The 13,345-nt window shown below is 41.9% G+C and overlaps 1 protein-coding gene across 3 annotated transcripts in view; it reads right to left on the reverse strand.

Annotated features, from left to right (window-relative positions):
* The window catches only part of ALDH1A2 (aldehyde dehydrogenase 1 family member A2), a 56,567-nt gene extending 49,765 nt beyond the window's left edge, over positions 1-6,802 (reverse strand). Inside the window, exons 1-2 of one of the 3 annotated variants that reach the window (XM_069026219.1) lie at positions 6,642-6,709; positions 4,063-4,374 (exon numbers count right to left, since the gene is read on the reverse strand). In XM_069026219.1, coding sequence (XP_068882320.1) covers positions 4,063-4,179 — 117 coding nt within the window. In that variant the 5' untranslated portion in view covers positions 4,180-4,374; positions 6,642-6,709. Of the gene's footprint in view, positions 1-4,062; positions 4,375-6,641 lie in introns of all 3 variants that reach the window. The other 2 variants (XM_069026221.1, XM_069026220.1) reach the window with 2 other exon arrangements.
* Between the last annotated feature and the right edge of the window lie 6,543 nt (positions 6,803-13,345).

Genomic DNA, 13,345 nt, shown 5'->3' on the forward strand with positions numbered 1-13,345 from the left:
CACACAAACTCCTCTATATAACTTTCTGTTGCAGTGCTGGGTAGTTTACCTGGCCTGTGTATAGAAACTGGACAGATTTTAGCCTGTGGTGTAAGGGTAGAGGCAAACCCTTTTACACAGCACAAAGAAGATATGGTTGTCAGCTAAATCATAGGCTGTTAATACAGAAATGTTTCATGTACCTCCCCACTGCCACTGCGCTGTAACTTCATCCCTTTAGGGCACCTCTTTATAAAAAGCTCTCAAAACCACAATTCTTCAGCTTTTCCTTATGCTAAAGTTGTTCAGCTCTTGCTCAGACTTAAACCAGTTGGCAAGCAACAAACAAAACCTAAAACATCCATCTGGACTAGTGTGCCCAACATGATGCAAACTGAGAATGTTTATTCACTCAGCTACCTGACATAGTGACAGAGCTGTGACAGGACAGAGTCCTGGGGTCCTCGTTCTGTATCAAGCTGTCCTTTAAAAAGTCAACATGACTTACTAAAACCACAAAGAAAATACTTTGTAAAGCAGATGTGATTATGCCATAACAAAGGAAGGACAGCCACATCCTGCAGAAACACCTTTAGCCCCTCAAATGGAGACAGCAGGAGGGAAATGCTGCAAAGGGCTTAATCCACTGGGCTGATTCCGTATCTACTGTCAGATACTTGGGAAACAGTCTCAGAAGGGAAAACGGAATTTCGTAAAACCTAAAAACAGAGGCATCAGTGTAACAGTGCGAACCCTCTGACCACCCTCAAAAGATGTCAGGTTCTCTGGGCTGTGCTCTCTATACTAAACATGCTAATGACATGTCCTTAGCAGACATCATGCTACTGCTTCTCTCACACATCTGATATTTCTGGAACAGCCCATTCTGGGAGAGTTTCTGGCACAAAGTTGACTTTTGTAGAAGCGTGACTTCTTCCCAGGGGGAGGGCTGGATCCCCTTCCTACCTACGTGCCCCCTTACATATGGAGCAGAGCTGCCAGCACGCTCCTGACAAGCCTGAAGAGGGCTTGCTGTGCCACAGGGCTGTGGAGCAACCTAATTCCGTGCAATATTCCAAGATGTCCTATTCTGCAGATGCAATCCTTCCCCAAATGTTAATGTTAAAAAGTAAAGGGTTAAGGAGACATCACAGTGAAAAGAGAGATAACCCTGAATGTAGCAGTTCTAGAACTTGCCAGCCACACAAAAAAACTTAACCATGTGTGCTTGAACACTCACCTGCATGTCTGGTTCACATCCTGCTCACCAGTTCTTCTTACACACATCTACAATGCTTTCTTTTTCACAGACCGTGCCAAGGTATTAAAAAGTGGGAAAAATATTTCTAATGACTGTTTTTTTAAAGCAGCATAGGCTGATTTCCAATACTGAAGTCCCAATAGCTACTGCTGCACATCTTACATAAAACTGTGGCATCGAGTAATTTCCATCACTAAATCATATTTTTTCTGACCTATCCAAACCTACATTGCCTCTGGGCTTTCTGTCAGGTGGACAGATCAGAAGGACTTCACATACAGTTTTCTGCTCATTTCAATAAACTTACCAGAGTAATATTTCACAAGTTTCAATAATTCTGCTAAATAGTCAAATAAATGAGAATTACACAGGTGATATTTGTTTTACCTATGTAGGTGGAAGGAGCTTTCACATCAACCCCAAGGGTAATGCAGTTATTAAATGATTAATTTTCTTTTTTCCGGTACATGTTTCAAATCTTTAACAAAAGTCACTTAGAGAATCCTGGAATTTTAAGATGTTCTAAAGAGCCTGTCTATTTACCAACTTTAGAATTACAGAAATAGAATTTAATCGGCAAAATATATTTAAAATTTTTTCACAAAGTTTAAGTGTTCATAGATATCTCTATTTTCATAAAGAATTAACTCCCAAATGTTTAAGTTTTTACATTCATAGACAGCTGTAATAAAGAGTTCAAGAATTCTGTGTCCTGGTTGTGTATTTAAAATTCCCAGCTAACAAGCAGGAGGGAGACTGCTAGGAATGCTTACAGATGTCTGATTTTACAGGGTCTGGGGTTGTTGTTTTCTTTTTTTTCCTTGCCAAAGTGCTTGAGTCTAATGTTATTTATTGTTTATGGAAGTTGTTTGTCATTTAAGACATGAAGTGACCACTCCCCCAAAAGAAAGAATCAAGTTACAATCCATTATTTCATTTTTGATTGTTTTTCTTTGTAATAGGTGGGAAAGTGGATCCTGGATAAAAGTCCTGCCCAAGACAAAACTCCAAGCTGAAGACTCCCATTATCTATAAATCACTTGAATTTCCTGCAGAGAAAGAGAAAAAGGAGGAAAGAGCGAGACAGACAGACAAACAGAGACAGGGAATATGCCAAGTGAAACATTTGGTACCTGTCCTAAACCAAAATTTTCTCAAAAGCAACCAGGAGTTACCTGATATCTCAAACTCAAGCTTAGAAGAAACATATTGCCGTTGTTTTTGGCTTAATATTTAAGTGAAATAACTTTCTTTTAATTGTTCCATTAGTATAAAATGTGTAACTTAGATCTGAGATGATGGCACTATGTATTGATTTATTAAAGGTGACTATACATTCTCATAGAAAAAAAGCTATGATTGCTGATGACTGCTGTATTTCTCAAAGATTTTTAGAACCAATTCTCCAGTTTTAGAACAGACAAATGCAAGTACATTTATGATGCAAATTGGCTGTGGTACTACTCTAAAGTATTTCCCACCAAACACTCCTGAAGCACAGTTCACACTGAAACCAGCAATGAACAAAATTCATGCCAAATACAATTTGCACACTATGATTGCTCCTGAGGTGTACACAGCATCCAATAACTGCATTCCTTACTTATTTCAACTACTTAAAAAGAAATTATGAGCAAGAAATCATATGCATTTTAAAATTTGCATATTGCAGTTTGCATTAAAATGTAATGAAATTTAAAATAGTTGACTTTCCTCTGAAACATTCTTCTAGAACAAGGAATTGCTGTAACAAATTAGAAGACAAATTAGTTTTGGCACCCACTAAAAAAAAATAGAAAAGATGAAAAGCTTTTAAAGTGATGATATGGAGAAAAAATTCCAATACATCAGCCAAAATGAATCTCCTATCAGCATTAAAGCTCCTGAAGTTGTATTTCCAGTAGATAAAAATGTTATCACCTTTTTCCAGTGCTGATGTGCTTATTTTCCTATTAAGTTACTTAGTAATTAGAAACAAAGTCTGACACACTGTAATCTGTTTATGCAACAGATTTGAAACCTCTCCAACAGAAATTAAAACATTCTTTAAAGATACTGAAGATACAAAGATTAAAAATATATAAACGAATTTAAAAATGCAAAATGCATTTACAAACAAATGATTGTTCTTAATGCCCATTTTAATCGACAAAAGCAATATAGTCTCATAAGACACCCCAGAAAACCAGCAGCTTTTTCTACATTGACCCAGTGGGTTTGTTCTTAACCCTCTCTTTATGAAAATTAGTCTTAAAGATCAGTAGGGAAAATATGTCCTCACGCAATATTGTTCAAGGGTATATTCAAGAATCATGGAAGTTAGTAAAGACCTGTTCCAGTGCTGTAACAACCTGATAGTATTAAGAGTCCTCCAGGAATTGTAAAAGAGTCCCTTGGGCATACAGGGTAATTCAAGAAAGAAAACATTTTTATTTTCTGATTGAGATACACAGGTATGTACAGTAATGTTCTCTGAAGTACATAAAAAGCAACTAAAACATATTCGAGAACTACTGATTTTGCACTGAAAATAAACCCCAACAGCTCAATAGAAAACAGTACATTTAAAGAGAAGTGGCAAAGCCAGTCCCAGCAGATCGAATTTGCTTTTCTATTATCCCGTGTTTTTTCAGATGATTACAGGGCTAAAAATCGGTTTCTTTTATTACAGATTCAAGGCAGTCTTTTAGCAGTTTTGCTTTTTTTTTCTTTATCTGTACACTCAGGATGGGTAGGGCAAAATGAAACTGATTTTAAGCAAAATCTCTCCTTTGGAGAGAAAACCATGAATTTCTCTGCCAGAACAAATGAACACAACTTACCTTGGTGTATTTGATTTCAAGGTTGAGAGTGGGAGAAGGCAGCAGATGCAGAGATGCCATCAGAGCTGCAGGATCTGCCTTCACCTCCCCTGGCATCTCAATTTTACTGGAAGTCATAGTCTTGGGGGGGTTTTATAATACCACCGAGCCCCCCACTCTGCCCTGATGCTGTGTTGTGTTTTGGGTTGGTCCCCCCCCTCCAAAGCCCAGCGCTGAAGATGTTGCTCTCCTCCTCTGTATATAGGCAGGTGTCAAGCCGGGTCTCTTCTTATTGGACATGGGGGCAGAGGCAGGGGGGCAGGTCCATCCTACCTAGGGCGAGAGCGGCGCAGCCCCGCTCACTGCGGCGCAGCCTCCTCAGGTCCCCCCGGCCCCGCGCCCCATCCCGTCCCGGGGATTCCCGGCACCCCGCGGGAGCACGGAGCTCCCGGGCGCGGGTCGCTGCCTGCCGCCCGAGGAGCGGCACCGGAGAACGGCCGCGGGGAGCGAGGTCACCGGGACCGTCGTGTTCCCCCTCGGCTCCCCGGTGCCAGGCGGGGGCCGGCGGGGAGGCGCCGCGGCCGGGAGAGGCCAGTCCCGGCTCCGGCCCCGCCCGGGGCATCCCGCGGGGAGCACAAGCAGCCCCAGCTCGACACAGGCTGGGGAGCCCCGGCCGCGGCGGGGGTAGCGGCGTAAGGGGAGAGACCGGGCTGCCCTGGGGAAGCCGTGTCGGGCCGCGGTGACCGGGTCACGGTGCTCCGCCAGCGGCGCTGCCTGGCAGCGCGGCCCCGGGCGGGCGGCTGCGCCCGGGCGCGGGGCCGACGGGGCAGGGCGGGCGGCCCCTCGCGGGTCCCGGGTCGAGGCGCGGAGAGGACACGGACAGGGAGCAGCCTGAGCGGCAGCGTGTCCGTATCCGTGCCCGCTTCCCGGCCGGCCACCGCCGCCCGCTGCTGTCCCGGGCTGCTCACCCGGCGGCCGCGCGCTCGACGTGCCCCGCTCCCGCCCCCGGGCGCTCCCCGAGCGTCCCCGCCAGCCGCGGCCGCAGCGCGGCCGCTGCTGCCCGGGCCGCCCCGCTTTTCCTTTGGCGGCGGTGCCGCCGGAGCGGCCGCGCCCCGACCCCCGGCGCTGCCGACCCGCGGTGCCCCGGTGCCGAGCGGCCCCGCGCGGGCCCCACCTGCCGCCGCCACAGCGCCATCGCCGGCCGCCTGCTGCCCCCTGCCGGCCGCGCCCGCCGCCCTGCGCGCGCTCTGCCCCGCCGAGGGCCCGGGGAGCAGCGCCGCGGCCGGGGCGGGCCCCGCTCGCGCTTTTCCTGAAAGTTCTCTGCAAACGGAAGAGACTTACAGGGCAGAATAAATTTTTCAAGCAACAGCCACCTGATGCCAGCTATTATTTTTTGGGGGCTCTCTTCCCGGGAGGCCGCGTCATGCAATGGAAGAGGCTGGGCAATGCCGGTCACTGGGAAGGCAGTGGCCAAATGGAGCCAGATCCACGAGCTGGCAGGCGTCAGAAATTTATTGTCAAAGCCCTACACTCTCCCTGGTCAAAACCTATGTTTTCTTCTAGGCAGAAAACATAGAAAGCCTAGGCCGTTTTCATTATTTAGGCAAAATAGCGAAGTTCTGCTTACAGATGCAAACACTCCCAATGTTTTGAACCCGATCAGATGTCATGTTTTGAAGTTATCACATACCAGATAGATGAACAAAGAAAGGACACCAAAGCTACAGCTGTCTAAAGTTGGCAAAACAAAGCAACAAGAAATATACCACATGACCTTTTCATTGACATAGTCAAGAATAAACAATGGGATCTGGCCATGTTTTGATTTCGTTACAGTATTTGTTTGTTGATTCCCTTTGTATTCCTCACTCCATGTTTGTCAAGTTTGCAGACAATTGAAAAGATTGTCCCAGCGTTCTCTTAGTGTTTGTACAGGAGCATGGGACAACGGCTGCTTCTGCACAGACAGACAAGACAAGGTACAAAGTGTCAGTTAAGTCATTTCAGGGTTAATATGCATATTTCTGTAAATTTCCATCTAACTAATGAAGGAGACTGCAGATTTTGCTTTCTCTCATTTTTAGTCTTTTTTTTTTTTTTTTTGACCTGACAGAGGAAATGGATTCATAATACTCTGCTGTAATGTGACATGCAGAGCTGTCAAACTGTGACACTTGGGATGAGTGAGACATTTAAACGTCAGAAATTCAATTTTTAATGGCACACTGGCAACACAGAACTAACACTTCATCACAAGGATGACACCTTCTAAAAGCCATTTTAAAATAAATCAGAGTGGGGATGTGCTCCTTTGGAAAAAAAAATGCATTTAAACAAGTTTCAGGAATGAGGAAATTGTATGACAGTTTCATTATTAAATCAATAAAATTCAAGAGATTTTGGCAAGAAGGGATTCCAGTGCATGTGGAGATGCAGCTCCAACCCACATAATCTGGACCTGCTTAAGTGACCTTCATCAACTACTTGTACAAACCACGTTCCTCTTACATCTAAAAGCAATTCAGTTTGCAAAAGCCCTTGGAGACCTTTAGACCAATGGCTTGTTGGCATTCCCAGATGGAGAATGGCACTGCACTTACCAGTCTGCAGGCTCCTGGTGTGCAGCCACCCTTGGAGAGCTGCTCAGAAGACTTGGCACACACGTCCTGTTGCTCTTCCGGACAGTGAGGGACCAGCTGGAGTTCCCCTTCCACCAGCTGGGGAGACACCGATGCTTCAGCCCTTGGTGCCCAGGCCAAAGGGGGCTCTCACCAAGGACAAGAGCAGCTCTGCCAAGCAAGAGGGGGGAACGAAGTCTTAGAGATTTTGGGGACACTGATGGACCCAGCCTGGGGAGCTGATGCAGGGTTCAGCACCACACTGGCTACTTTATGACAGCAAATTGAGTCATGGCTTCAAATCTTGCAAGTGAATGTTTAATATGTAATTTACTGTGGAAGGGATTGCCTTGGACATTAGGACAATAACTCGGTAAAAACAATGAATACAGAAGGAAACTAATTAATTTGTGAAAGAAAAAGTGAGTTGAAGAAAGAAAATAAAGAACAGAGACAATACTTGGGGTTCAGTCCAATGGTCCCTAAACACCTCCATGCAGCAGAAAAACCACTTATTGCAGTGCTTTAGCTTCTGGTTTGTTTGGAGTTTTGTTGCTGACAGTTTTCAACTGTCAGTTAAGTCAGACTGGCTTATTTTCTCTCACATGAATGGGTTTTAATTAAACTTGTACTTAGACAGCAAATATGTTGTTTCAGATTGCAATGACAAAGTCTTCACACTTTGTGATTAAATGGTTGTCAATAAAATGAAGAACAATCAAGTGACTCTGTTTCTTGCTTCAGTTTTAGAATTTAGGCTAGTATACAGCCAACATCAAAATCATTCCTGGAGGGTTTTCCTTTTATATTTAGAGCAATCTGAATGTATAATTTGAAGATCTACCTTTGTTACATTTAGATGCCTCAATTTCTCCACCCACCCCCAGCAGCTGGTATTATTTCTAGATAAGGATATAGACCTGGCTTGTACAAACACCATCTGATGGGAACAGGGTGGTAGCCAGACAGGGAGCAAAAGACAAAGTTGCAATGTTGAAGGCAATACAGATGTAATTAAGGCATTCCTGGATTTCTCAGTCGAATTACTAATATTTTTCTGCTCTACACTACTGTGCACCTTTTGTCTAAAGGAAGTCATAAAACTAGAGGATGAGGTGAAACTCTTTGTATCTCAAAGGCTCTTTTGGGCAGATTAGCTGTGCCAAAGCACATATGGATACACCACTGAAATGGGCAGTGGATGCAGCAACTCCAACAACACTCCAAGCAAGAGCTCTTCATTCTCACTACTTCTGATCCACGAATATTTCTTATGCTCCTGAGTGAGCTCCAGAAAGCACTATCACACACAGGAAGGAACTGAGTCACTCTATCAGACACTTCCAATGATTCCTTTCAAGATCAACTGCAAAATCTACCCCAAAATTATTTCAATGTGACCCATAAGCTCTTTTATATATAACATTTTCTCTCAGCTGTTCCATTACCATTTAGCAAGGATATTCCTGGTTCCTCATACAAATTCAGTATTGATTGAGAGATCCCACTCCTCTGTACCCTTTGCCTCCTGCTTCAGTAAATGTCTCTTCCTATTTCTTGTGTGCTTTATAAATTACTTCTGGAAGAAAAATAGAGATTGAATAAAAACTTCCCCTAAGTTATTTTTCAACTCAGACTTCCACTTAGGAAATCTGAACTTCATTTTCTGATACATACATTAAAGCTTCAACCTCAGGTGTTCTATTTTAATTGCCTGCTATTTTCATTATTGACCATGAGGGCAGCAAATGCTCTTCAGGAGATACTTGTATTTTAATTTATCTGCAAACATAAATCACACATTATAGCACTTTTTTCCTCTAGGTTAATTGAATCAATTCTCTAAATGTCTCTATGCCTGACCATTGAAAGAGGCTCACTGTTTGAAATCTCTTTAAGAATTATGACCCTTGAGCTGTGTGCAGGATGGTAGCAGTCCTTGCTTCAGACAAAGCTATTTTATACATATAAAGTAAAAAGGTGTTATTATACACCTAAGCAATACGATCTGTGAAGCAACACCCATGATACTGTGAGGATCCTCTAAGATATTATTTCAGAATTTTTTCATATATCTCAGTGACTCAATTGTTTTAAAATTATAAATCTTATTAATAATTGTTTGAGTCTGGATATATCTTAAGTTCTAAATGAACAGAATAAAATCTACTTTTACTTTCCTTATTTCTACATTACCTTTAACATCAAAAAAAGTGCTGATATCACGAACAAACATTTTATTACTGAATATTCACAAATGCCTAATGGAGAAAACTTAATTTAACAGGTTTTTTTACTAAAAATCAGTCAAATGGATAATTTTTAGCAAAATAAGCAAACAGATCAGCTTTCTTACCTGAGATATTGGCTATTTTATATCCAGTAGAACTGTTTATTGCTGGCAAATTAACAGTTGTTAAATTTACAAAATTTGCAAAAGGAAGAGGCCTGAAGGGCAGAATAATTTGTTCAAGCAACAGGGATCTGGATACAGTTGGTAAATTTACCAGTTGTTGGTAAATTTATTAAATTTATTCCAAAACAGAAATGCAAATTGAAAGGATTTAAGCAGGCTTCAAATAATTCACTGAGAGTGATAAAGCAGAAAATGCTTGAAAAAGCTCCCTGTTTCACTCACTTAATGACTGGGTCAGTTTCAAAAATTAGCATTCTAGTTTAAGCCAGCAGCTGAAATGTCACCTGTCCCTCACTGGATGGAATGACCTCGGGAATGCGTGTGCTGGTAACTCTGGGAATGTGCTCTTGGGTGTAGGGATTTTATTCTGAATTTAAATATATAAAAAAACTTTCTGTTTTGAATTTCTCTTCAGTTTACCTGTTGGAATTTATTATTTGTAAAACACATCAAGCCTCAAATGGATTGACCTTCTGCTGATGTATATCACCTAATGAATGGATGCAATTAACTAATTCATATTGGAATATTGCACTTTCCAGCTCACATTCATCATCACTAAATGTGTGATCTAGTTTGCAAGTTTAAATTTTTTATTATTACCCTTTAAACTAAAGAAATAAGTCTTGTATTTAATTACCTGAACTTACATATTCAATTAATAGCTTCATTACCTTAATGAACATAGATACTGTGCAGAAGTAACAAAAGATTGCTGCTGGGTCTGCTCCCAAATACACCCTTATAAAGGGTCAGCAGTGTACATTAGAACACTTTTTTTTTTTTCTTAAAAAGTCTTGATTGTGGAGTTTCAAAGAAATTTGGCCTAGCAATCTAATATTCTTATACAGGAGCCTGAGACAAATTTATCATGTATGTTCTAAATATTTAACACGTAAAGGAATCCCAGAAACAAAACTTGTTTCTGGAAAGACAGAGGATTAGAACAATCAAATGTGAATAATTCTGAGTGAAAGGGAATTAAAAGAATGAAAACCAGGCAGACTGACAACTCACCTACTAAAGGCTGAGGGATGAGTGGAACATGGTGTTGAAGCAACCAAATGCACCTGCTGTGGGAGAGAGGGGACAAAGCACCAGGAACAGCAGCTCTTACAGAATATTCTTTTCCAACAGAGGATCAGATTGTGGCTGCATGGCACCTCTGGAGGGCCAAGTAGAGTGGGAGACAGGTGAAAGTAGGTGGGTTGGTGAGTCAGATACAGGAAACGCTCACTTCCCCAATGGAAATTAGGTTTTAGAACCATGAATCAACTGTCCTAGTTAGCTCCATCTATTTGCCAAACACATAACTTTGCTTTTGTGTGTCAGTAGAGTCAAATCTGTCATTATCTTTGGCTTTCATGTTACATTCCTTTTATCAGTTAGGTAGGCTCAGATGTCTTCCTCTTCACAACCCTACAAGTAGCCTTAATAAGTCTCCGGGTTGCTACAGGGAACCTGTGCCCTGTAGAACGATGAAAGGTTTTGATAATGTATCCAGTTTGGGTTAAGAAAACACAGGGTTTAGATCGCTGCAAAGTCCCCTGGATATACTTCGAGTCTTCTTCATGCTGCATTAATATATTTACCAAGATGTCCTTTGTTTTTAATAGCAAAGCTATTTGAGAAACGGGAATATGCAGAAAGAAAGAGCAGGGAATTGGCTAAAACAAAGCACTTGTCTGTACTAAATTGATCTGTGCCTTAAAAGCAAAATTCTTATACCAAAACAGTCTTTTGCTGGATGCATTCAGAAAGTGAGACTTGCCCATACCATGACCTACCCGATAAGCTCCTCTAGGGCCACTCCCAGCACACTGAGAGGGCAGCACAGCCCAGTGCAGCTGATAACTGTGGTGCAGGCAACCATCTGTCCAGCATTGCCCTGACACTTCCACGTGCTGCCAGCACTGCCAGCCCTGTCACGGGGCCCTCTGCACTGGAATGTTATCTGTGCCCCTCTGTGCCAGCACGGCTGTCGAGAGATTCAACTGGCTCAGAAACTCTCAGGCAGGGCCTGGGTTACACATACAACAAGCTTTAAAATTTACTATCAAACAACTATATATAATGTGTTTGTGTAGCAACATCAGTTATGCACTGAAGCCTAATGGTGTGCCCAGCCAGTCAAGAACAAAGCAAAATCCTGGGTCCTGCTTTAGAGAAAGTCCAGTTTAGTTGTCCCTGAAATCAGTGTCAGCAACAGCAGACATAATATATGTCAGGCCTTAAGGATTATGAGCAAAAAGCTTGAGGTACACATATATGATGTGGGTTTGATGTCATATGCATGATACAGACAGAAATGTTTTGCCTGGACACTGAGATCACAGAGAAGAAAGAACAAATTCGCAAGGGGTGCCTTGTGTGCCCTGCCCCTCCTCCAAGGTGGGCTTAGCTAAACCAGAGCTTCACACTGCAAATATTTCTCACCTGAACACTTTTTCACCAGGGACTACAGCAGAGAGAGAGGGGTGATCAGAAAATACAAGAACTAGAGAAATAGAGGGTTTATGTACTAAAAACTTTAAATGCTGAATTACAGTGTGTTCAGTCCTTCCTCACCTGAATTTTTTCTTTGACTTCCCCAGCAGGAGAACCAATCTGTAAAACAGAGAATGCTCTTTATGTACCATGCAGCAGTTTCTGTATGAAAATTGAGATATAAATTAGGGAAAGGCATTTGACTGGGGACCTGAATTAGAGTAGAGGTACACATTCAGAGTTTGTCTAATTCAACTAAAATCAGCAGACTTTAAAATAATTTGGCCCATATTATTACAATACAAAAAATATATGGTGTATTTACAGGCTTGGTCTCTCCAGCTGTGTTGGTTTAGGTTTTATTACATCAGTAATAACAATTTATGTGATACTCTGAATAATGTGCTATTAAAAATTCAGTACACTATATACTGTTACCCATGGGATTTAAACTCTGGGAGCTATGTGCATTATTCTCGACTTTGCTATTTCTATAGGAGTGAAGATTACTATAAAAATGGTTAGGTTATATACATCATGTGAATTCCTGCTCTGCTTGAATCCAGGTGAAGAGAAGAAATACTTCAGTCCAGACTACCTTGGAGTGAGGGTCCCAAGAGTCTTAGTCTTGCAATCTAAGGTTACACTGACCCCACATTCAGGCACGAAAGTAGTATGAATGGGATTTTTGATGTCTTTAAAGGATGCCAATAGATTTGTGAGGCATAACCTCCCTTAACAGAATCCATTTGATGCTTCTCCAGAGCATCAGCTTTATCTCTGTGTCTATTGATTTTACTTTTTACAGCAGTTCATCTAATTTTCCTGGCACAGAAGTCACATGGACAGTTTTGTAGTTCCCGTGATCACCTTTGAAGGACTCTCTTGAAGCACCAGCAGATCACTGGTACATTTCCTATGTTCTGTTTTGCTGACATTAGGAACAGGATCAGCAAAAAACCATCCCACTGACACTTGAGAAGCTGAGCATTTTAATCCCTTGGTGGAAATACTGCACAGCTCCAGCAATTAGTTACTGGTTAATTTATCAATTTCTCCTGAAGTGTTTCCTGATGACAATTTATTTTAGAACAGTTGCTCACACTCAGCCCACCAAGATATCTGGGTCTTCAGCAAGGCAAATAATTCTTTTAGCTGTGGACAGCCACCTTGAATGCTTATTCTGTGCTTCCATCCTCCATAGCTTCACTTACTCTCTTGGAGGACTCCTCTGATAATGGAATCTGAAAACATTTATACTATAACTTTCACATTCTTTGCAAAACCTTAAAATCTTTTTTGCTGAACTTTCTTGTGGTTCTACATTTAATATGTGTGCTGCTTACTTACTTATATAACTTCAATTTTTGGAAGATGCCTTCATTTTCTTCCCTCAGATGACACAGTTATCAATATTTATGGATGGCACTGACAATATCCTTATCATTCTGACTCTGGGAGCAGAGCCCAGGTGAGGGAGCTGTAGAAAACAGTAATCACAGTGCATTTTCTTTCCCTTGTTCAACCAGATGTTCCATTGCGTACAACTAACTAAAAGGCAGTAAAGCAGAGGATTAATCAAATAAGTAGTAATTAAGGTCAAAGCTTTCATAGTGTTTACATTTTACTTGTCTTTCTTAAAATGCTACATGAATATTTGTTACATTTGGTAAATGTCTTAGAATCTCTTTCTAAATATAACAAAAGGAGAAACTTAATTCAAATGTTCTGCACTGCCTCCTTTTCTCTTTGAAAAGCGTGTCAGTGACTTTAAATTGCCACC

Source organism: Aphelocoma coerulescens, chromosome 10, assembly GCF_041296385.1.
Source record: "Aphelocoma coerulescens isolate FSJ_1873_10779 chromosome 10, UR_Acoe_1.0, whole genome shotgun sequence".
NCBI classification, from domain to species: Eukaryota; Metazoa; Chordata; class Aves; order Passeriformes; family Corvidae; genus Aphelocoma; species Aphelocoma coerulescens.